Source organism: Rissa tridactyla, chromosome 2 (genome assembly GCF_028500815.1).
Source record: "Rissa tridactyla isolate bRisTri1 chromosome 2, bRisTri1.patW.cur.20221130, whole genome shotgun sequence".
In the NCBI taxonomy this organism is placed as follows: Eukaryota; Metazoa; Chordata; class Aves; order Charadriiformes; family Laridae; genus Rissa; species Rissa tridactyla.
Window position 1 is genome coordinate 156361930 of NC_071467.1, and position 25453 is coordinate 156387382.

The following is a 25453-nucleotide window of genomic DNA, read 5'->3' on the forward strand; positions in this document are numbered from 1 at the left end:
TCAAGCCAATTATATACGAGTTGCACATTCAACATCCTTTGTGGGGTGACCTGTCACTGATATCGGCTGAAGCTGTCAGGTGCTTTAGCGACTGATAAGAGTCACATGGGAAATTTTGTTTTTTAATTGAAAACTCATTTCTCAGAATTAGTACTGCAGTTCAAAAGATTTCTCATGATTACTGGTGCGTGTGTCTCACCTTCACAAGGCTTTGTTTCATGGATTAAACCAACTTCCTTCTGTTGAAAATTGCGTAGGAAATATTTTTTTCCTGGAATATCTATTTTTAAATTGGAAACTCAAAATAAGTAGGTCATGCACAGCTTACTGTTTAGAATACTTATATATATATATTTAAAAATACACTAAATTATTTAGTTATGAGGTAAGATGAAACACAAGATGTCAGGGGAAAAAAAATCTCATTACCTGCAGTGTCAACCAAGAAAGCTTTGAATTGCTTGTCTTTTAAATTAGTATCCTGCAGCTTCAAGAATATGTTCATATATAAAATGACCATACCTGCTAGTTTAGACTGAAGATATAATGTATGATTAATATGTACTTTAATTTGTATTCTCCTTCATTTGCCAAAAATACCCATGCTAGTGCTTTGCATGCATAAATACAAATCATACAAATGTAGCAGGAATTCCTGTGCCTAATTCATATGATTTGTCTTCTTGCTTCATGAAATGGTTGCGCCTGGAATGACGTGAATAGCCACACGTCCTTCCAACTCTCCACTTCTTGGAAGACTGAAAGTTTGAATTACATCATCTCTAAGGGAAGGGGAGAAATTATTCCCTCGTGGCGAGAACCTGGAGAAAACAGACTGCTGTTTGTTCCTGCTCCTTCTTAAACTGAGTGCTGGCAGTTTGACGGCAGTGTCCAGGTAGCCACGTGACTCGTTGCTTTCCACCATTGATCTCACACACTCTGATAAGGAGAGATGATGGAGAAGGCCCCAGGTGACAACCTTCTCTTGTGCTCCAAACAGTACCTGAGACCCACTTAGCAGTGATTCAGCTGGTATCTGCGAGGGGCTGCGGGCTTCTTGATGAGACTCCCTGGTCGATGGCAGTTGACCTTTATCCATTTTGAAGAGATTAGCCAGTGCAAACAGCAGTTTCTGCACTCTGCCCATGGCTGAAAGGAGGTTCATTAGAAGGGAGGAACCAGGGGATCAGAGAACTCCACCACAACAGCTGTACTGCATTGCAGAAATCATTCATCTCATCAGTAGCCTGTCTCTGCTTCATCACCCACCAGTTACAGATAAGGCAAAAAATATAGCGCAAGACAGGTATAATGTGACTTTGCCCCTCATAGAGCCTCCTAGTTTCTGAAAGTAAGAGGCATAAGTCATTTTATATCTGATCCAACGTATGTCTGGAACTCTTATTTCTGTAGATCCTTTTTGCAGCTAATCTTACTGTTGACCTTTACAACATGATAGAGCAACCAGTTCCATATGGAAGTGACATGCAATTTAGAACAGTACTTCTTTCTTCAGTTTCTCTTAAATCTGTTGCTTGGTAGTTCCTTGATACCCATTTCTCCTATTAGTTAAATGGGAAACTCTTGTGTCGCCATGTATCTGCTACTCACGATTATATAGAACTGTCGCATCTCCTGGAGGGAACTTGTCTTCAAAGACTTTCAATATACAGAAATGCTTCCACAGGTCTGTTCACCCTCCCTGTTGTCGTCTCCCTGATACATCCTCTCTAAGGTGAGGTGACTACCACTAAGTACACTGCAGGATGCAGCTCACCACGAATTTCTATGATGTTGTAGGTATGAGGTTCCTCATTCTCTCCTAATGATTCCTACTATCTGTTTGCTTTTGGCTTCTGGTTATTTCTCATTGTATTTCATAGGCTTATTTCCAATAATTCATGCATTTTTCTCTTCTTGAATTGCAGTAGGTACATTATTATATAAAAAAAGATGAGTTGAGATTGTTTTTCATGTTGCTCTAATGTTCTTTTGCCAGGCAGTGATGTTTACCACAGCTCAGTATTTAACATTATTCTCTATGGAGGAGACGTTTGAATGCAACCTCTTGGGACAGGTCCTTTCTTCCGAGAAGATGTGAATCTCTATCATTAATGGATTTGCTCTTCGTCCTATAGCTTTTTCCAACAAAAACATGACCGAGCTAGTAATGATATGCAATCAACCTTGCCAGGACTATAGAAGAGCGTTGTCAGATATTATTCAAAAAGACCATGTAGGTCAGAAGGAAAATCAGTGGGGCCCAGGCAGTTGTCAGCCTCTGTACTTAAAAAAAGATGTACAGTCTCAGTCTAGCCAAATTCAACATGCGTTTTCTAAACTGTCTTTTTTGCTCATACGGTACAAGCTGTTTGCATAGCCTGGTGACCTATGAAAGCAAGAAAGACGGAACGCAGGATCCATTGAATCATCGGAAAGGAAGGAAAACATCGTGTTCTTGGGAATCTTCTGCTTTTTTTCAAAGGATAATTTAATAGGATGGGTAGCACACTGGCTGGAGATCTACATTCAGTTCTCTTCACTGCCATGGACTGTCTACATGACTTTAGGCAAGTCACACTTACTTTATTTCCTCATGTACTAAAATAACTATAACGAGGATATGATGCTGTGATGTTGTTGATAATCACTCATTACTTTAGGGGAAACATTTAAATGGGGTATTGCCACAGTCTTATATAGAAGCGCGGTGAAAATGATCCTGCACTCTGGCCTCAAACTGAAGGAGACAAGGGCTACTGCGTATCAAACACCTCATCTAAATGACACATGGGTAGATGGGTGTGTTGAGCCTGTAGTTTCCAATATGGGGGTGGTATGTGCTTTGAAAAACAATTTCATCGAAATTCCGGTCCTGTGCCACTCAGCAGAACCTATGTATGCATGCAAATACAAAAAGGTGAAATGCTTTCTGTGTTACTTGCTTTGGGAACGCAACATCTCACATACCATTGCTTCTCTAAAGTTGTCCTTCTGTAGTCTTGCTCTCTAAGTGAATATTTATCTATAATTATTTGTAGCGTAGTTCCCTCCTTTAAAGAACTTTATTTTATTTTACTATTTTTTAAAATTCATATTTCTTCTGAATTGCCCTGCTCTTTCTCTGGAGCAGCTGAAGGAAGATTTGTATAAAACCGTGATTTGCCATCAGTTTGCCTATGGTTGGGTGCCAAAGAGGTAAGAATTTGGGGATAAATCATCTTCCTTATTTTTCCTCTTATGAGATAGAATTTTGGTGACTTACATGTCAAAGCCTTCTGCACCTATGACCAAGAGTTTCTTACATGGGTTTGTGAAGCATGCAGAAATGTCTTTTTGCTGTGTAGTATTTCATTTATGTTATTTCACATTTAGTAAGAGCATCCGTCTTTTTGCATCCATCTTAAATGCTGAGTGTATCGTGGACAAAAGACTTCTGTTGTTAGTAAAATTGGGAGGGGAAGTTGGAACGGTTCCCTTGTGTCACGCTGTGGTAAAATTTGGAGTATAAATCTCAGTATTCACTCTGGAACTGGAACTAGAATGCAGTAATAGTTTCTATTTTTTAGAAAGAATAGCGTATAAATTAATAAAAAGAGAGATTTACATAGGAAAACTCATTCACATCACAAAATTAAGTCACATTTTTCAGGCACATTAGCATTTATTTCTGTGAGAGCAAATTACAGATGCAAGTTACTACAGAACAATAGACTGAAAGCTGAGCTTTCGGAGGGTTTTTTTGGGTCTGTACTGGGATTGCTGCTTGCAAGAAACAGAGGCTGTGGCTGAAAGAAGAGGAAGTGTAACACCGAGTCAGGTTTGTGTAAATGAACACAGCCAGCCTCCATGTTGTCCAATGTAACATTGTTATTGAAGCTTTGAATTTTCATGAACAAAAGAGGAAAAGCGTTGTTTGCCGAGGCTCACAGATCTGCAATCCATCTCCTTCGCTCTCCTCAGCTCTCTGCCCGTGCAGCTCATTTTTCTCAGCCAGAACTGAAGTCTCCATCCTGTGACTTGTTTTTAAGTTTAAGAAGGGAGCAGTGGCAGAGTCGTGCTCTTAATGTCTTTCAGATTGGGCAGCTCAGCGGTGCCTGGAGTACAGCGGGAGCAGACTGAAGGTTGTCTGCCTGTAGCTGAAACAGAACAGGTTGAGGTTGAAAGGAGGATCTGCAGGTGGTTTAAAATAGCATTTGGGTCCCCAGGTTACATCTAGGTTCCCCTTGTCCCTCCTTTCCTGTCCTGGAACCTAAGGTAGTTTTGCTCTATTTTTTAAGTTTACTGTGGTTCTGTGTTTTAGATTTCCTTGATGTCTGACAACTGTAACAGGAACTTTCCATTACTATTTTGTTTCCATTTATGATATATAATGCATTAACTTATTATTTATTTATATATTTATTGTTATATATAATAAATACATAATGTAATATATATATTTATATTCCATTATTATATTACTTCCCACTCTTATCAGGTAGCCAGTGCCACCCATAGCTTTGCAGGAGGCTGCAGCCCGAGTTTTACCAGATTCTGTTAGTCCTGCCTTGGTGGGGTGGCCGGGTAAGTAAGTAGCATCTTACCTGAGCATCTTTCTAGGATTAGATAGTTGGCAGATTTGCTGGGAACAGTGCAAGCACGCTGCCTGGGAGCAACGCCTGGTGAATCCATCTCTGAAAACCCACCAGTGGATGAGCCATGCCCTGCAATCGCTGCATAAGGAGAGAGAACTGCCAAGGATCCTTCTTCAGGAGGACAGATGGAGGGGAGAAAGGGTCACAGGGCAGAGTCAGGTCTCTCAGGTTCAGCTTTGTGGGGAAACCTTGCAGCTGGAAGCAGTGCCTGCTTGAAAAACTGAAAACTGAAGGCAGTGCAGATTTGGATGTGGAAGTTTGTCTCCTATGTAATCCCTAGTAATAACATCACTGCGAGCTAGGGGAGGCTCCAGCAGAGACCTGGCAAATTCTGAGATCGAAGCAAGCAGTGCCGTTTTCTGTAGGATAAAGAGAAACTTCATAAAATGACAAGAAAAGTATCAAACAACGTTTTGGAGGAGGGAAGGTGGTAGGGGGGCTGGGGACAGATCTATGATACTCTGTGGCCAACAAAATTACTGAGTTGAATTTCCGGGATGCACGATTGGTTTTTATGTATTTTAACTAAGGCCTGTGTCCCACCCTGTAATCGTCACATGTAGTGTTAAATACTTTGGCTGTATTAGGGCAGTGATTTCCCTTGGGAAATGAAGGATACCTTGCGATGCCTCCTAATCATGGATAGCAGGCACCCTTCTTGTCTCACCTCTTTATATACCCTGAGAGTGGAAAGACAGCGAGCGCTACTGCAGTACACGTCATGTTCCCTACATACACAAGCAAGAGTGAACCATGGCCTTGGTGTACCTGCAAGAAGCATGGGCTTGTCTTTCATTATGTTGAGTCCATGGTGAAGGTCATTCATCTGTTACATGGAAAAAAAATGTGATTGCTCTCCAGTGACTTCATTGATATGGTAAAAATGAATCCAGTCACCTTTTTGATTAGGTGACCAAAAGACAAATAAGCTGAGCTGCTTTTTTCTGTAATTTCTTCATACATATGTATGTAGAGTATAACTTCTGAAAAAAAGCCATTATGCAGTGCTTGACTTTGCAAAAACTTGTGATTTTTAAAGGGGCTGTTTGACACGTGGCTTGCAGAGGTTAAAGAGTAAAAATGTATACACAGCCTGATTTATAAAGCTCAGGGCAAGTGTTTTCTCATAGTGGAGGTACAAATGCGCTGTTTGTTGTTATGCGTTCCTTATATTGCAGTTACATTACTTAGACACTGGAGAGAAAAGTGCTCTCCCCAGAACAGGTCAGCACTGAAACAGGGTGGTTTCTCGGTCTGAAGAAGTCAGAGTCTCAGTTTTGTAAATTAATATAATTTAACAGAAAGACATTTCAGTGTTTGTTCCTAGGAGCTGTTAGCTTTATAGAAGCTCTTTTGGCAGGTGGGAACTTAACCTAATAAAAACATTGTAGTCAGTATATATTTTTAAAAAATTTAGACTTGTATCCTAGTTGTTCATGCACCTTCTCTTAGTCAACTATTACCAGCAGTGGCTCACTGGTAGGTGAAGATACCTACAGAGCCACTCCTGAGTTCGCCCAAAATTTTCAAGGCATCAGCCAGTCTTAGCGGGACATGCCTGCAGTACACAGGTAATCATGACCCTGGTTGCGGCTTTAGCATTCTCTGTTATTTCGTGCCCTTTCAGCATTTACAGGTCCAAGGAGTTAGTGATTTTATGTCATAGCATAATTTTGTGCGAAAGGAGTCTCAGAAACCTTTACATAAGACAAATACTTAAACACCAGTGCAAACACAAGTTGAAAAATTAAGGACTTCGGAGATTTCAGGAATTTATTTCTCGGGTTTACTGAGGTGGGCACTAATTTCATGTCATTTATATAACATTTACATTTGAGTTTTTTACGGTAATCCTGTAGTTGTGCAGAACTCTTCTGTAGGAGTAACAAGCAAATATTTTGGGTGTAGAGGATTGGCTGCATTGTTTTTTAGATTCACATGGAAACTGTTCTGGTATTGTTTCTTCCAGCTTCTAGGAAGCTGGAAAATAGCCACTAGGGAGAAGACATGCAGTTGGTCTGTTTTGGAGTGCTACATTGCTCCCTCTCTTCTGCTTCTGCCCTCCAGTCTCTCTAGTTTCAGTCCCCTTCATTATATCCATGAAATGCATATGTATTGCATTTCAGAGAAATAAAGAAAAGGAAACTGTATGTGCTTCTCAGATTTAAAATCACAGAATACTTTAAAAATATATATCTATTTGCCACTACATTAACCGCTTTTTGGAGAGGAATTGCAGGCAAGGGTTTAATAAGAGTGTGGTGCTTGCAATGTTATTTTTGTTGTTGAAAGATTTGAAACAGAATCCTAACGAGAAGCAAGGGGAAAAGGGATTCATTCTTTTATTAGCTAAAGTCTTCTTTCTAACTTTGAGGAAGGAAAAATTTGTCTTTGTCTTTGCAGTCTCTTCAACCCTCTTATTCTTCCGGTTTTAATATTTTCAAACAAGATAGGCTTAGGCTCAAGTGGATGTTCAAACCACGCAGCTTCAATCCAGAGGTTTTGGGGTAGAAAAGAACCAAAGAAAATGTGCCGTCCTAAAGAAGAAGTGGGTTTTACATCAGAGCCCTGCAAAGTCAGAACTAGGCAGCCGAGGAAAGCAGAGGGGGAAGTATACAGCAGAAAAAGCCAATCAGCCAACAGAAGCACTCAGTCCTAATGAGAACATAATGACTGATGGTACTAAAATCACAAGCATCATAAGGAAAGCTTATATATATATAAGTATATGTAATATAGAATTAATTAATGCATATAATATTATAAATCTAAAATAAGTTTTGTCTTTATTTGGATGTATGAAGTACTCCAGACATGTTCTGTGTGTGATCTGTGTGTCAGGATGAATAATTTTTATTTTAAACCTCTGGCCTTGGACCGCCTGAGTCTTAACCTCACTATAAAATCAGATCTGTCAAGTTTTCTCAGTTACATGTAGCTGATGTCTGCTTTTGGGAGCTGATAATGCGTAGTAAAAACTCACTCTGGCATAAAGTCTTGCATTTAGAGTGTTTTAGATGGAAACAGTCAGGGCAGAAGAGAGACGTGGACACGGGTGTCAGTAGTTGGGGTAAGTGGCAACGCTGTGCAGGGCTGGTGCTGGGAGCACTGGGAAACCCCAGGCTGGAGCATCATGCCAGGCACTTCGCCCTGCGCTACCCTCCGCCTTGCCTCACCCACAGGGGAACTGGCCTGTCGCTGTGACAGCAGGATGGGAATGATGAGCAGCATGGAAAAAATCTGTATCTAAAGTGTGTTGAAAATCTGGAATTAATTACCTCGCAAGGAGACAAACTGACAAAAGTGTGTCAAGTAATGAGTGCTGGAGAGAAGGTATGTCATGACCCTTTTCATGGCAGAGGGTAGGGGGATATTTAATTAACTTAAAAGTTGGCAAATTCACACTGAGTGTAATTACATTGTGGAATTAATTCTTCATAGAAAGTTATTGAGGCCAAGACTTCAGCCAAGACTTGAGCAAGATTCAAAACGGGATTCCAGTTTTATTTGGGCAGGAAAAGACACTCTGAGCTGTAGCAGTGAATGCCAGAAGGTTTTTGCAATGCCGTGCCCTGAGGTTTAGGTGAGTCTCTAATAGCTTTTGATCAAAGGACACTGAGAGGAGAAGGAGGATCAATTATTTACATTTTCCACTTCAAACTTTTTACCTTACTCTGTCCTCTAAGTAGCAACCACGTTATTAAGTGCTGAAAGACATGAAAGAGCATTGGAAGGGATCCAGTGTGACCATTCCTCTGTTTCTTACACTGGATGGAATCCAGTGTGATCATTCCTGTGTTTCGTACACTCTTCTAGCCATAAAAATTAATAACTACCTCTTCAGACATCCAAAGCATGACACTATTAGAGATGTGGCAAAAGCAATCGCTTGTCTTCTGGAAGACACAAAGATGCTGTATCTTGCCATCGTAAACGTACAGGTTTTCAGATGTCTCTTACTGTTTTGGTTACATAAATATGATGGGAATCACCTTTTAGTTACTGAAAGCTTCTGATTCTAGTTGTGCTGTCCATGTTCGAATTATAAAATTGGAGACTGTAGTGAAAAGAGAGATGTTTGGATGGGGAGATGGGCTTTGCAGTACTACTATGGTAAGAAATCATACCTTTAGCATCTTGCAAGTAACGTGTACAGTAGCAGTGACATCAGATGAAAACCGTGAGGCATTTCTAAGTGGGCCAGGCAGAGAAACTTCCAGACTGTGCGCAGAAGGGAGCAGTTGCAAGGTCTGATGTCAACCTCGGCCCTCGTAAGCCTTAGCTGGACAGCAACTGATCCAAGAGGATGTTAGAATGAGCAATATCTGAGATTGCAGATGACTAATGAAGGTAAATTAAAAAAAGATTATAAGCTTTGTGAGCATTAAGCAGCAAAAGGGTGATGCAGCTCTAGGGTCATCAGTTCTGAGTGTAGCCGGCCAGGGTTCCGGTGGTATGTGGCCACCCGGATCTGGCCACCCATGACCTGAAGCAGAGCTGAGCAGCTGATTATTCGCAAGACAGAAAGGAATGAAGATCACCAAAAATGTGATTCTCACACAGCCTTACAGCATCAGAGCCCACTGGAAAGGAGAAGAAAGGAAAGAATAAAATGTGAAATCTGGATAAGAATTAAGCAGAAGAAAATAAAAGCATGGGCTGTGCCTAGTATTTCAGGATTCTCAAGTTATTTCTTAAACATTGCCTGGGCCACCAGCTGATGTGAGTGGGTGTATTCCTTTGCTGATGTGGACTTACAGTCAGAGGAGGTGTGTTGGGACGCGTGGATCTGCTTGTGTAGGACAGCAAGCAAGGGTACCACTTCAGCTGATACTTCATCCCTGACTTTCTCAGGACAGTTGTCGACCCATGCTGGGCACTCGGATCAGCAGCATGTGGGGGCCAAACAGATGCTTGAAGACACAATTGCAGGACTAGGGATCTTGGATTTCAGTGTCCAAGTTTGAAGGCTGATAGCTGATGTGTGCGTGTTGGTCACGTGCATTTCTGTCCAAAACAATCTACCTGTATCTACTACCTGAATTACGCTGATAAGCCAGTGTTTTGTGTATATTTACAAGAGGATGTAAATCCTACCTTAATTCTTGCATTCTTAATTTCTTTAAAATGGCTACCTTCCCAGGCTCTGCTAGTCCTATTTCCCAGCTAGAACTTAATAACAGGGTATTAAATGAAGTCTCGTGTTGTTTTTCTGTGTGTTAAGTAATCTTTATTGGCACTTATAAAGTATAGCTGTATTGTAACTGTAAAAACAAACGGACTGATGGCTTTTGTAAGGTATGTTATTGGTGTTCCTTCGGTCCTCAGGCTGTCATGTTTGCCAATTTACCTACTGATTCACAAAATGAAGTAAGCCACAACGGGAATTCCTGCAAACCAGTGAATTAAGAAACATTTGTGATAATGATTAGTTACCTGTTAGCTTATGACAATTGAAGAACAAGAGCAGAACAATATCTGTTTCGACGTATTGATAAAAACATGCATTCATGGGTTTTCTCAGGAACTTCTACTTCCAAACCACCAGCCCTTCCCATGACAGCCAAACTCAAGTGCTGAACTTTATCATCATGGGAAGTGACATTTGCTGACATGTGCCTGCTAGAGAGGCGTTGCTGGTTTTGGCTTCTAGTACAGACGAAAATGAACACTACTCAGTAAAAGTTTGCTTGCTTTTATTTTATTAAGTATAGCAATGATTTAATTCCATCTTCTTTTTTAAAAGAACTCTAGATTGCATGAAAGAATGTACGAAAGATGTGAAAGCAGTGGCTTCTTTTGGGTTTGAAATCTTCTATTATTTTTGAAATCTGAGGGAAAAGGCTACAGAAATCACAGAATAACCTCATTAACATATGAAATAAAACATGAACTCAGAACTGAGGAAGAAAAAAAAATGTTGCACATCTGGCTTACCACAGCGAATTTCTATATCTTGATCAAGTGTAGCTGTAAGCTGGAAATGGAGAAAAATAAGAAGGATGAGAGTATGGAGATCTGATTTTCCAGCTGCGCAGAAGTGTGTGCCTCGGACCTAGCAGGAACTTGCAGATTTCCAAGTGCCATATTTTAGAGGCACTGGAGGGTAATTCCTCCTATGAGAACAGCTGCTGTGTGCTAGCATCAGTATGAGCTGTCACATTAGGTCTATAATAATGTCGTGGACCTTTAGGAGCCTTCAGAGGTGCTACAGCAGGGAAAAAATGGAATTGTCAAATATTGTGAATGCTGTAGAGAACAGGGACATCGATTGTGTCTTGAGGTGATTGAAGGTATGCAACTATTTTTCGAGTTGTTCTGCAGACTTGAGAGAGTAGGATCTGAGTCAGCCTTTGGGTAATAGAAGTCCTTGAGTCAAAGGATGCATATTTTCAGTGCTTCATAAACACTTTGCCCACATACCAGGAGAACAGCGAGCTGCTTTTGGGCTTTTCTGTTCTTCTAGTAATGCGCTTGGAATCGAGTTGAGTAACCAGATGATGTTAATTCATCTTGCTGTTTGAGGTCCTTCTGTAACAAAGTGGGAAAATGACATGAATACATTTTACGTTATTTCTTTCAAGAGTGGAATTTCAGTACTTTGGTTGATGCAGAAGTTATGCTAGCGACAGTTTTCAAATGTAGTTTTTTACACAGAAGAGATGAAGTGATCTGGGTACCTTATCAACATGTATTGCAGTTCACGTATTGCGGATGCCTTTAAATAGCCGTTCGTTTTATCGTATCTGTCTGTTGCATCAAATAAGCTGTCAACAAAATGTTTTTTAAAATATCAGCCTAAATTGCATTTGCAGGCTGTAAAATAAGGATTAATTTTTTTGATTTCTTGAGACTAGAGACAGATTTCATTTACTTTGCATTACCAGGACAGGCATATTCTAATATTTATAATTTGAGATAGATCAGTTTGTTCTGCATACATCTTCCTTAGTTTTGAGGCCCAGATTTGGTTAAAAATCTGAACTGGATTTTCTTTGAATTGCAAATTAATTGCAGTGAATATTTAATTTTCTCAGGTTAGTTGGAAAATAAATACTTCCAGGAACTGTGCAGTTTGGGAAGCCGTTATCTTTTTAGAAACAGTTTGGATAGTGGTTATTACATATTAATCACAACAGAAAAAAAACTTTAACTCGCTGAAGTAGGCAACTAGATAATGTCAGCAGTGGAATAGTACAAGCAAAAAAAACTGTTGGGGGAAAGTCCAGCGGTAAGAATTTGTAATTCTCAAATGGTAAGTGGCACAGTGAGATTTATGAGTAGTGACTAGTAATGATGTTTAGGAATGGGAAGAAAAGATGATCTGAGCCACATGTCTCATTTTAATGAAATGAAATGCTTAAATGCATTTTGAAGGAAATTTAGTGAGAGACAGGAGGAAAACTTGATAAAATACAGCCTAAGTTATCTTTGATAAGATCGGTTGTACAAGACTGGCCTGATCTCTTGCTTTGTTAAGGTAGCTTACTTTTTTAGACAAATAAAGTTTGTCTGCCTGGAGGCCAGGAAAACCTGTGATAACAGGGTTAAATGGAAAAGAATTATTTCAAGTTGAAAAGATGCAGATCAATGGAAAAATTGCAAAAAAGGTAAAAACGATGCTGTAACAGCTTGGAATTAAAAAAGGAGTCCAGCTGAATTTAGTTCCAGATGGAATTAAATTATTTTCTGAAAGGGTTTGACATGCTCTCGTGCAGTACAGGGATCTGGACCCAGTGACAAAGAAGTTGCCATGTACCTGTCTGACACCTTTTAAGACCTCCTGAAGGATAAGGTTAGTAAAATGGGAGGTCAGGGTTTCCTCAAGTGAAAGAGGGCGACGAGGTTTATAAATAAAAGTATAATCCGTACCCCTGCAATGTTTCTCCAGTGAAGGCATCTCTCTCAGGTTCCTCTGCCTATTCCACACACAGTCTCCACGTTCTGTCTCACTGGTCGGCACCAACCTGCACTGGGACACAAGCAGTACTTCAGGTGATCTGCTTCGGAGCTGGCATCTAATGTTCTGCTAAAGCAAAGTTCTGAGGCACAAAATTATGAGCAGGTTTCTTAAAAAGGCAGCATCGATATGTGTGTCCTATGGTCTTACAGTTCAGGAATTTCTGAGTGTGGTGTTTTGTGGGTCTAGCAGTAATATCAGAATTACCTTTCAACTGTGTGAGAAAAAGTAACACAATTTTGTACCTGTTTTGGCTTATTTGGGCTGTTGGATGTGGATCAGAGAATGTTGTTTAGATCCCTAAAATGCACCTAAACGCTAATTCTTGCTGTGTCTTAGTTGTAAGTGCTTTTCTGCTTAGTGAAACTCGTGTTCCCAGGTAAAATAACACGAGGGTTCATCACAGCCATTTAGCAAGAACATAATTGAAAGCCAAGAAGAAGCACTTTAGAAAGAGGTGTGGGGTTTTTTTAAATTTAGGGGACTTATTCTATGCTTTGGACCATCTCCAGCCTGTCTCACAAAATACAACTGGAGAAGGTGCCTTAATTTAATGCACGTGTTTGAGCACGTAAAACTAAACTCCCATTCTCATCGAGAGGAGATCTGAAGCAACATCTCACCTCTTCCGTAAATCTGTAGATAACCATCCTTCAGAGGGCATTCTGAGAAGGGAACTCTAAACAAAGCAGTTTTATTTTGCAGAGAGTAGTTAAAAATCTGCTGAGACAGAGACGTAAGCAACTGTTTGACGTTATTACTGCAGCACTTGTCACTCAGAGGAAGGGTGCACACTTTGATCAGCTGTTCTTACATAGCAGGACGTTGGCCTGGGTGTCTGAGGAGGTCATTCCCTTTTGAATGCTTTTAAAAATAATATGTTTGTATACTTTAGGTTTTGTTTGAAAAACACTAGAGTTATTTCACTCTTGTTTGGAAGCTTAAAAAAAACTGCGGAGTTACTGGTGCCTGGCAAAGCACCATAACTTGTGACTGGAGCTGAGGTAACAGGAGTGTGGGTTAGGTTGTTGGAAGAGTTGCTTATTAGAACTTGTAGATGTGTGGGGGCTTTCTAGAGCATCACATAGCATGGTTCACATTATACTTGGGCACGCCGAGTTTATGGTAGATTTGTGTCTCAACTGTTGGAAATACAAAAGCAGATGATGCTGTCAGTAAGCAATAGGTGTTTAGGATTCTTGGACATTGGTGATGGAGTTTGTGATTGACGTGGTTGAATTGAAAGAAGTAGTAGGAAGTAACTTATTAACTGGACTTAGTAGAAGTCAGCACTGTCATTTCAACAGAAAAATGTGAATATTGTCACGGAAGACACTTGTGTTCCCTTCGTAAATGATAACCTCTTTTTTTTAATTCTTCAAAATCATATGTGTCATGTAACAAAACATGGTGTACTAAGATGGTAGACCTGATTATTGAACTTGATGATCTCCCAAGTGATGTGTTTTAAAGGACATTATGGTCAGCATAATCATTATGGTAATTCAGGTCCCTGTTCACAACTACTTACAACTCCTCAATATTCTTCCACAACCATTAGCAGTCTTCTAATTGTCTGAAAAGGAGTATTCCTACTTCAGTTTCCCTGTGGTAGTTAAGGAATCTGGGCTTTTCTGCGTTTGCATCCAACTGTCAAAGTATGTGGAAATTTGCATTTGCATGAAGGGCTTCTTCTGCCCAGAAGAGGTTCTATTTTTATAAAAACTGTGGGAAGAGATTTGGACATTTTGGCATTCTAATACTATAGTGCAACTGCTCTAAATACCTATTTTTTAAATCAATGTAATGTCTTTAACCCACATTAGGGTAAAATAAAATGATTTTGGGTAGTGCTGGAAGACTTCTATTATTGACTAGCATAACTAATCTCAAATACAAAAGCTTTATGGTGAACCCAAATCAAAAGGGAGAAAGTTGCAATGCATCAGGTAAAACCCGTTCTTTTTTTTTTTACCTAGTATATGAAAATAGGAGTTCCAGATTTCTGTTCTGAGTTGAAATTTGTGAAGAGCTCTGCAGTTACACTGTGGTGCAAAATTATGGATGAAGGATTTAGAAATCTGATGCTTTTTAGAAGATTTGCATTCTCTTCCAAAATCCATTTGGACTTTTTTGGTTAAACTTAGTAAGGGCCAAAGTAATGAAAAAATAAATACTTAAAAAGACAAGGTCACAAGCAGGAGACTTATTTCCATAGGCTGCTTCATAGAGAAGTGGCAAAATAAGAAATTTCCCCATTTATCAGTTTTATCATTTTACTTAGATATTGCAGGTTTTTCCTTTTTGGAAAGCCTGGGTATATTTTTCTGCCCAGAGGAGCAAATATGCTTACAGACTGGTTCAGAGAATGTATTCTTGATTTTGTTTCATACATTTATTATACATTCCTCCTTTAGAATTATTCCTCCTCCCCCCCTTTTTTTTTTCCCCAAGACATTTTCAGGGCTGGGAAAAAAACGGGACAAAAATTTGCAGTACTCAGCCCAGTGCAGCGTTTATGGAAATGTCTGATTTGCTCTGAACTGTAAATTCTAAATAATGATAAGTGGAATTACTGCTGTAATTATCTTTCTTTAGGGAACATTTCGAACTCAAAATATAAAGCCTGTCTATTAAATAACATTTATCAGGAATGTTTCCTTAGGCATGCTTTTCAGAATTGTATTTTATTTTTATCTTGAGCAAGATCTGACTCTGCGCAGTTTGTGTTAGAGACAGGGAGAATAACTAGAACGGGCAAATGCCTCATAGGCAACAGGAAAGCGGGTGGAGAGATGAAGGATGAGCTTCCAGCAGCTGCAAAAAGGAAATACACTTCAAGGGTGCCCTATAAGCCTTATAAAGCAATAAAGGAAGGAAAACAACATTATGAAGGGTCCTAACAGCCATAAAATTCCAAAAATGGCAAGGATTGCTTTCATTATATAAAGTGTTCGTTAAAGCTTTAAATAATGAAATAAACCCTCGACACTGAGAATGGAAACCTTCACTGTTCCACCGGCCTCTGTTTACTTTACAATAAGCCAGGCCATAAAAGTAGCGCGGCACCGATCCGATGCTCTGTTCTGGGGCAGCTCCGGGATGCCCGAGGACCACACAGTTCTCCAGCTCCAAAGGAGAGGGGTCTCCGGCAGCGCGGACGTCGCCTGGCCACCTGTCCCGCCTCTGGCAGCCACCCCGCTCAGCCCCGCGCTGGGAATCCCAGTCAGAAAATCCCCAGGATTGTTTTCATTGGCTTCAGCTAGGTGTTTTGGGTTTTTTTTTTTGAGGAGGTGGGGGTTTTTTTATGGGTTTTTTTGCTTCTTTCTTTCGAAGCCCAGGCACATTTTGGGTATTGGAAAAATGTGCTGAAGACTTTGGGACCTGAAAGTAAGTGGGGAAACGCATTAAGGGATCTTCTGGGATTCAAGTTGGAGATATTCAAAAATGTCTTCTGTGTAAAATTATTTGCTACTAATTTTTTTAAAAATTTAGAATTCGAATTAAAACTAAAAGTTTAGCAGATTATGCAACAAATACTTAATTTGGCTATGAAAAGAATGGAAAGGTATTTATTTTGAACAGGAATACTTTTAAAATTCAAAAGACCTTGTATCTGTTATTTTAGCAGTACTAATATAGTTTATCTTACCTGTTAATAGCATAATCTGTTTAAATATTTTTTCCTGAATTAGAAGGCACTTTAGAAAACATTATAAGCTGCAGAGTACACATGGAGCCCTCTTCCTTGTCTGTCATTGAAGTTCAGCCATTTTCTGCTTTGCTTGCAACATACAGGAACAAAATGTATCCTTGGGGAAAAAAAAGAATTGGGCTATATATGGGTAAAATTATCATTGAAACCTTTAAGCTACAGTGTACTCTCCTTAAAGGTACTTGAACAGTGCTGTAATTTATGATGCTGTTTGCAATGAAAGTGTGCAAATCCCATTATTTTATCTGCCCAGTGCCATAGTTTACCACTTGTTTCTTCATCATAGTTCTGAGTAGTTTTCTAAGCTGCTAATGAGGTTAAACGTCTTTTAAAAAAGACATTGGAAAAGAAAACGGCTCCTGACTTAGATATTTTTGTGTTCATGTACGTGTTATGTGAGATATATTTGTGCAGTTTTGATATCTCTGTGCTTGCACCATCCAAAATGAAATCCTTTGTCTCTTGGCGTATTTTTGGGAGACCAGACAGGGAGACTGTCTGCATCATGAGTGGGAGAAGTAAATGAGTCACAGTTCTCTTTATGAGGAGCTTTGTTTCATTCAAATCCCTCTTGCCAAGATGCTGACACTAAATTTGAGTCATCAGCAATAAACAAGCCGTACAGAAAATTGAATCTTTAGAGGGCAGAAAATCATGGGCAAAGGAAAGGCACTCACCGGCGAGCTCTGGGTTAGTTGGTGTTTGAGAGGACTTAGTGATGGCGTTATTTCGTGTGGCGGATTTTTCCATAAGTGCCTTAAACTAATTCAAAGTCCCAGTCTGAAATTTCATTTTGAAACATGCGTGTGTAGTGAAAACCAGCAGCATCAGTCAGGCTTCGAGATCACTGAACATGAAATTGAGTTTTCACTGCGCTAAACAAGGTGATTGTAGTCCCTGGTTTTATCATTAGCTTTTCACCTGCGCCGTGTCCTAAAAGACTGTGATCAGTAAGGAGGACTGACATCTTCCGGAAAAAAGGAAAGATTTCATGAAATTTATCTTCTATTGGGTTTGGTTTATTTTTTTTTTCCCTGTGTAATGCAATTATCTTTTGCTTGAATAAATTTACTTCATATATCATGGTAGCAGTCCATCAGGACTGAACATGTTTGTGTTCAGGAAGCGGTAATAGATCAGCTAATGTATATTTCGATTGAAAGGGAAACTTTTATATAAGAACAGCACCTTATTTGTCTGTGGTACCAGCATTTCTAAGCGCTATCAGCTTTTAAAGTTTAAATGCTTTAAAGAAGGGTGGTAATGTACAGATACTTTTCATAAGAAGTATTTTCACATTTAATAGCCCTCCCACCAACAAAATGCTAAAGTGAGTATTTTGTTGATTACCTAAAATGCGCCTTTTTATTATTTTCATTTTAAGGTGTAATTCCATGATCAGTCTGGGACATGGCATATAAATGGGTGGAGCTGACTCATGGAGGGGCCAGGAAAGGGGATAGGATAATGGGAACGACTGCAACATTTACAGGCATTTCTTACTCCTCAGAACGTCTTGTACAACCTGGAGTATCCCAAGGGGCTCTCTGTTACCTGGAGTTTCTTCCTCGCTTGTGATGAGCCTGTGCGCTGGGGTTACATTGCACCGACCCGCCTCCCCCGGCTTTGCCCCGCTGACTTTGTAAAGAGGCGGAAATCCAACACTGTTGAAGGAAAGAGAAAAATACAGTAAATTTTCAAAGAGAATGGGGGTTAGAATGTGAGCAGTAGCAGTTGTGCTGAGCGTAGTCAAATGAACTTACACTACAGCGCGACTTTGCTAAATATAGCTACAAAATACTTGCTGTCTGTGAGTGCCCGTTTAGGAGAGCATTGCCATCTGCAACTCGGGAAGCTGCAGAAACAGGGACACAAATCATGAATAAAGAGATGGGAACAGGATTACAGAGTGCCAGAACCCGGGTTCTGTGCTCACTCAACCGGGCAACCTTCTCCCTTGGAGGGTTGGGTGGTCTTTCATTTGTACTGTCCCTTTCATTGCAAAAGTGGCATTTTCCTTCCTGTGCCTGAAGGGACTCTGGAAGAGCAGAAATAAGGAATGAACTTGTTTTGTGGCAAGAGGATCAGCGTGCTGCATGCTTCTTGTTCAGCAGGCCTTGACAGTCAATTTTAAATATGGATGGGGAAGAAATCAGGGTAAAATTTGCTCGCTGTTGGGGAGTTCAGATCTCTCAGGCTTGTGCTTTGCACTCCCTCGCTGACCCTCGGACACCATACCCTCCAGGGCATACAGCTGTGCCCCTCCGATGGTGGGGGCCTGTCAAAGCACCAGTGGAGGTGAGGAGGAAAAGAGCAACATGTCCAGAGGAAAAAATCCTGGAGAGTGCTGATGCAAACAGGAGGCTGAAATCCTTGGGTGCAGTGAAGTGAATGCAGCCTGGCAGGAAGGGACTGAGGAGGAGGAGGAGGAGGAGAAGGAGGAGGAAGAGATGGAGGAGGAGGGCCTGGGGACCAGCTGTGGGATGAAGCTGAGAAGCAGCGGAGCAGGGCAGAGTGCTTGGGAACAGAGCCATGACCAGGGGATGGGGCGAGAGCCGAGAGAGGAGACAGGCAGACAGAGCAGAGGGCTGCAGGGAGCTGCTAAACAGAGGTGCCGCCAACATTATGTGGTGGTGTCTTGTCCCAGGGAGACCCATCCCCAGAGCTCCCTGCAGCCCTGTGCTCCTTCTGCTCCTGCGTGTCCTTAGTGCTGGATGGAGTCTTCATCGTCCCTCCATCCATTGGTCTTTTTCCTGTTATTTCCTGCCAGCCTTGTCCCCGGCTCGTACCGGTGTGTTTCCCAGAGCTGTTCTGTGCAGCCCTGCAGCGTGGCTTGGAAATGCCACACAAACATAGGCAAAGGTGTCACGAGAAGAAAGCTAGAGAGTGATGCAACGAGGAGGTCTAAATGTGCAGGGGCTTTGAAGAGCTTGTTCATGTAGAAAGTAGAAAAGCCAACACGTACTGTCTGCTCAAAGGTCATTGTGGGTGAGACCCTTTTCCCTTCTGTCTTTGGCGGTGGACTTTGAATGCATGCAGCGAAGTCCTGGGGGTCTGCTGGCTTTTCAAGAGACAAAAGGGGTAATTAAAAATGGAAAAGTAGCATAAATCTTGTATTCTCATGGCAAGGAAGTATGGTCCATGTAATCCTGTTGATATTCTCCAAAAGCTAAGCCTAAATTCAGTATTGTACTGTGGAATGAGAGAAGCTGGGTGGACCTAACTGAAAAGGGTTTGTTTCTCGTATGATACTGGTAAAATCATTGCATTAATTTGCAAAGGGACAAAGGACATAGACCAAAGGTCTTAATACTGTGTTTAAAAAACTGAGTGAATGGTAATTGATAATAAGAGCAGAGTTTAAGTTCATTTAATTTTTGGTGAGCTGTGTTTAGTATATATTAGGAGCTTACACAATGGGTTCAACATAGCTTTGAAATGCAGTAGTTTTGCATATATTGTAATAGTATTTTAATGGTAATTCAGCTACTGTTTATATTCTGAAGTCAGTCTACCTGAAAAAATACAAATTAATACAAATACAATTAATCCTGATAAATAAATCGGTTTTGTGTACTTTTCCAAACTACATGATACAGTTGACTTCTTTCCACCTCAGAATGGTAATAGTGATACTACAATAAAAATTTTGATGATTTTATGTTTTGCTTTTGCATGTTTTTCTTTTTAGATTTGTTTATGAGGGTAATGATGGACACAATTATAGAAAGATTAGTGATAACTCCAAATGATTTTGCTGCTTGTTCCTGGAAGTGGAAATAATTTCATATTAAGTTGTCTCAAAAAATATTTTTCTTGGTGATGTTTTGGGGGAGACAGTGGGCTGAGGAGGGAGTCGCCGTTGTTCCTTCTCAGAATAATTCCTTTATGTGGCGAACTTCAAAAGAGTGAGTCTGGATACTGATTGGAATGAAAACTTATTATTGACAGGAGATAACACTTGATAGTTACCTTTCCTACTTTGATGTCAAAGAAATTGCTTGTCCTCTGCATTTCTTCCCATTAAGGACATTAGAGGTTTAGAAACTAGCAAAAGAAACTTTTATTGCAGGAATGGCTGCAGATTTCATGAGAAGTGCCTAGAATATATAGCTTTCAGTATTGATTTGCATGTGTATGTTCTACCATGTGTGTGGGAGAGCAACCAATAGTAGTTTCGTATTAAAAATGGCCTTGCCAACTTGCGCATACCGCAGTGGAGCGGCGGTTCTCTGTAGGACATCTCTGTTCTCCTTTAAGAGCAATAGAAAACTAATAAAATCAAATTTTTACACAAATTAACATGTGTCTGGAATGCATAAGAATTTGGTATTGATGAGCACAGGAAATGAATGGTGATTTATTTAGCAAAACTTCAAAAGAAAAATTTCTTCATACTTTATAATATATTTTCAAGTAGAAATACAGACCTTTTTCATTAAAACATTTTAATGAAGTGGTATCTATAGTTACTGTCTGGTTTGTGAGAAGCTGTTGATTACAATAGAGAGGGAGATTGTTCCACTCGTTTGAACGCATGCCAGAAGTATTCAAAATGGGAAGAAACGTGCTTGAAGAGTCAGTGGGTTTGAACTTTAAAAGCTTAGGTCCTCTTGCCAAGTCTGCCACTTCTTTCGTGGGTAAATACGGGACGGTTATCATTTGAAGTGCTTCACTCTCACTTTCCTCATTTAAAACCACAGATATTTCAGTTGACTTCTTTTGTAGAGCAGTTTGAGATATGGTAGTGAAGAGGATAGGTGTTATTTTAAGCACTGTTTTTTAAGCAGGGGCGAGAGGTTGGCTCAGGACACTGGCTGAGAGGGCTGGAGAATTTTGCCTCCTTTATTGCTTATTGGAACCACCGCCAAGGAAAGGTCTTGCATCAAGGAACAACATTTGAAGGTGTTTTCATGTAGTTATTGATTTCAGACCAACCCACAGGAAGCTTTCTCTATACATTGGTGCTATTTGAGCATCCATTTAGCAGAGTGGCTGGGATTAAAATGAGTATGCAGTCCTCTTGGCGAATGGTCTCCTCAGGTGGAGATTGAACAAAGGGATGGAAGAACATTAAGAGATATGCGTTACTGTATCTAGCTGAAGATTACTGCCAAATCTCCGCTTCTTTTTGTGGTTTCTGCCCTCCTAAGCCCTCAGTCTTTTACAAACATACAAGACCAGTGTTGCAACTGAACTTTAACTGCGTGATGAGTCTCACAATAGCAGATACTGAATGTAAGATCATCTGTGACAGATACCTGAATTTAAGAAATCTGAACATTGGTCTTCAAAAAATTTTTTGAGATTTAATTGGAAAGTCAGACAAAGGATCTTTATGCTACTGTTTTCTAGTGGATCTGTGATAGATTTGTTTTGGTTTGGTTTTGCTCCTTTCAGTACTCTTTAGAAATCAGCTAAAATATTTATATTGCAGAAATGATATAGCAGCAGTTTCAAGTCTTTTGTGCCTTACATGCTTGATTAGAAAAATCCCATTAATGATAGAAAATGCTAATCAGCGATGTGTTTTGCCAGCCACCACAGGCCCACACACTCTATATAATCCATTGTTTATTAACCTAATGAAGGTCATTGTAGCTTTTGAAAGCTTATGTGACAGCATCTCAAAGTGGTTTTAAAACTCTGTGCCGCTGGACTCCAGTGCTGGAATAAATCAAGGCTGAGTATTTACTTGTCAGGATGGCTCTGGCGTAAATGAGTTTTTTCTGGGTGGAATGATCATACTGTGCTTTTCATTTGTTCATTATAATTGTCAAGACAGACAAACAGCACAGTGGTGGCTAAGCTGATGGTGCTGCCATTAAGCAGTTAGACACTGTCTTTATCCACGTCTTATTGATTTTGCTTTTCCTTTCTTGGCAGGTGACATCACACAGAAGGGATATGAAAAGAAGAGATCAAAATTAATTGGGGCCTACCTGCCACAGCCTCCCGGTACGTGTATCTGTGCTTGCAATATATGAAAATGTGAAGCATACTGATAGTTGCCACAGTAAAAATCTGCATCCCTGAAGAAATATATGTGGCAGAAACAAAGCTATTGTTATGCAGAAAAAGTTTATTCCATCCATTTTATGTATATTTTTATATATATGTCTGCTTTGATGTGTGCGTACATTTTTTACATACATTGCTGTGGGTTTGGCAGTCATGTCTGGAAAATAAAATCAGCCTAGGCTCGTTAGGGAGGCATTGTTAGAAGTAATGCAAAAATACAAAGGAATACGTGATGTCCTAACTTATTAAGACCTCAGCCAAGTAAAGCTTTCTGAACAGAGGTATACACAAGAGTGGAAGAGAACCTTGGAGCTTTGTACCTTCCTCCATTTCTGGGTTTCCTTTCCAAATCTCCCTTTTGAAGACACTAGAGAGACCAGCAACCCCTAGAGTTCAGCTTGTTCTATAACGTGTGGGCAACCAGTCCTTTATGGATTCCTGGTCTCAGAGTTGAGGGATGGGTTGCGTGTACTTGTCCGAAAGGTGTAAAAATATCTTCAGACTAAATCTAATAATGTATTGCTTCATTGAAATTATTTCCTATGTGTATGAGAACTGTTCAGGGTTCTTTCACTCTTCTGAGGCACTGGATCATGAAGTTGATTATGTAGTTGTAGGTATTGGTGTAGGCCTCCATCTTGTGTTGGCCTCAGAGGAGCATGCCCCACGTGCTTGTGGGGCCTCACTCACCTTACGGAGGCTCCACTTGGGCCTGGCTGTCCTTTGAGCACTGTTTTTGTGGCAGGCCTGGGAACTAATTTCCTCCTCCTTTTACAAAGTCCTGCCTTTATGGTGGAGTTGATGGTTTTCTATTTAAAGTACTTATGTGTGGAGGCACTGCCTTGTTCTTTCTTCTTTAGGTGTATATATATTAGCTAGCTCCATGGCGGAATGGTATTTTTGTGCCTTCGGATTTCACTTGGTCTGCTCCACTGGTGGGAAATCCACAAAAGAGATCAGTGTTACAGACAGATCCATTTTCTGAAGTGATACAGCCTGATTGAGGGTGTCTGTGACATTTCCTAACCATTGGGAGCCATTAGAGAATGAAACAAATCAAATCAACAGAATTACAATACCAGAGGTGCTGTTATTAAATTTCTGGGTATTTATTAGTCTGACCAGACTGTCAGACATACAATAGTCTTCACAGTATGTTCTCATGAGACCTACTGAGTTTTACTGAGTTATGGAGAGACTTGCCTCACAGTAATCCTCAACACAGCGGTGCAGTTGGTACCGGTATTTGTTTAGACAGTTAGTTGTACCTTTTTTTTGTCTTCACACAGAAAAATAACAGCTTTTCTCCAGAAAGCTCATAGCCTTCTGGTTAAACTGTATTCTTGGCTGAAACTGCTGGAGATTCATCATACATCTAATGATGAAAGAGAGAAGGTGGAGAACCCTCTGAGGTTTCTCTTTCAAGGTCTGCGTTGTGATATTTAAGTTTTTCAGTGCAAGGAGAAGTGGAGGCACCTCTGTAAGCCAGTCATATAGTGGCATCTATTCAATAATTTGAAGAGGTCGCAACTGAGGGAGGTAGGTGATTTAGTGCTGTTTCAAAGATGGGAAGGAACGGAGTGAATGTTTTCTGCTCTACCACTTGGCAGAAAATCCTGCACTGGGGATGTGGGGTATGGATGAGTGGAGGAAGATGATGATAGGATGAAAAGTATTGAAATATTGTCCACTCTTTTCTTGTCCATGCATCAAGCTCAGTCAGTTCGCTGATGGCTAGATGAATTATTTTATCATAGTGGAAGACACTGCTTCTACTGTATTAAAGTGTTTTCTTCCAGAAACTGATACTATTTGTGCTTGGGTCTTTGCTGTCTTTGTATTTTTTGTTTGTTTTGTTGTGTTACCTTTTGGACAAAACATGAAACAGTGCAACTTGATATTCTCCTTTTAAGACTTTACTCATCTGAATGTCTTGAGGTCCCTGCTCACTAGGAAGGGGGAGAAGAATCCTTTCCAAGAAGAAATAGGATAACAAAACAGATGCTGCCTTTTGAAAGCCTCTGTTCATATCTGAACAACCACATACATGACTAATTCGTCGTTTGTTTCTTTGTGGTAATCTGTTTTGATGGGGAACTGCAAGAATTTATAAGTTTTGGTGGTCCTGAATCTTCCTATTAAAAGGGAATAGATGTTTTAGAGATATTTTAAAACAGTATGGGAATGGACATGGCTCTTTCGCTGGGATTGAAGGCATTGGGGAAGGGAAGGGATTTGCATTCTGTGACAGCGTTCAACAAACTAAAGGAAGTCCAAAGGCAGTTCCCCTCTGTTGGGACATCCAGTCCTCTCGCTGCACCTTTGCTAACATTACTAACGCCCATGTTGGCAGAGTGGAACATTGACCCGCGTTGGCTCCGTGAGTGTCCTGTGGTGTCTGTGCGTGCGTGTGCGTGTGTGCTCTACTGCATGGGGGCAGCAGCTCCATTCGTTGCTGTAACAAATGTAAAAAAACTAAACGTGAATTAATTAGTTTTTTTCAACTTGTTACAGCAGCGAATGGAGCTGCCGCGGTACGGTGTAGACTGCAACACAGTGAAGGAGCTGCCAGAAGAATGCTCCGCACTGCCAACATTGGTGTCTGTGACATCCGGGAAGCGGCCGCTAGAGAGAGAGCAGCCAGCACGGCAGGAAACCGGCCTCTCTTTTATTTTCGTTTTGGTGAGCACAATGAATGTATCTTTTCCAGTCCATATCTGTCTGTAACTGTGCCTCATCTGGAAGCCTCTGGTAGACGCCTACATCAATATGATAGACTAGGAGCTGCCAGTGACAAGGCAGGACAACCAAAAGACAACACCTGGAAGGCCGTTACCGACTTTTATCTGTCTAGTAATGGGAAGGGAGAAGGAATACTCCTTCTTAGTAACATTTGAACACATTAGCATCTCTCTAGCTTCCATACCATGGATACTTCGGAGAAGGTTTCATACAATAAGCTGGTGAAACACAGGAAGGCATGTGTTTCTAATTCCCTTTTTGGCACTGCCTTTTTACAGAGCTCTGGACAGGTCCAAGCCCACCAGAATCCAGAGGAAGCTGTAAAAATCTAAGCACCCCTCAGTCTGTGCTATTTTCAAGTAGAGATCTCCACCTGAT

At 40.5% G+C, this 25453-nt stretch overlaps 1 protein-coding gene across 4 annotated transcripts in view; it reads left to right on the forward strand.

Moving 5' to 3' along the window:
• The window catches only part of DIP2C (disco interacting protein 2 homolog C), a 325425-nt gene that overhangs the window by 153429 nt on the left and 146543 nt on the right, over positions 1 to 25453 (forward strand). For 2 of the 4 annotated variants that reach the window (XM_054193647.1, XM_054193648.1), the window contains exons 2-3: positions 22199 to 22270; positions 24848 to 25015. In XM_054193647.1, coding sequence (XP_054049622.1) covers positions 22199 to 22270; positions 24848 to 25015 — 240 coding nt within the window. The remainder of the gene's footprint in view (positions 1 to 22198; positions 22271 to 24847; positions 25016 to 25453) is intronic. The other 2 variants (XM_054193649.1, XM_054193650.1) reach the window with 1 other exon arrangement.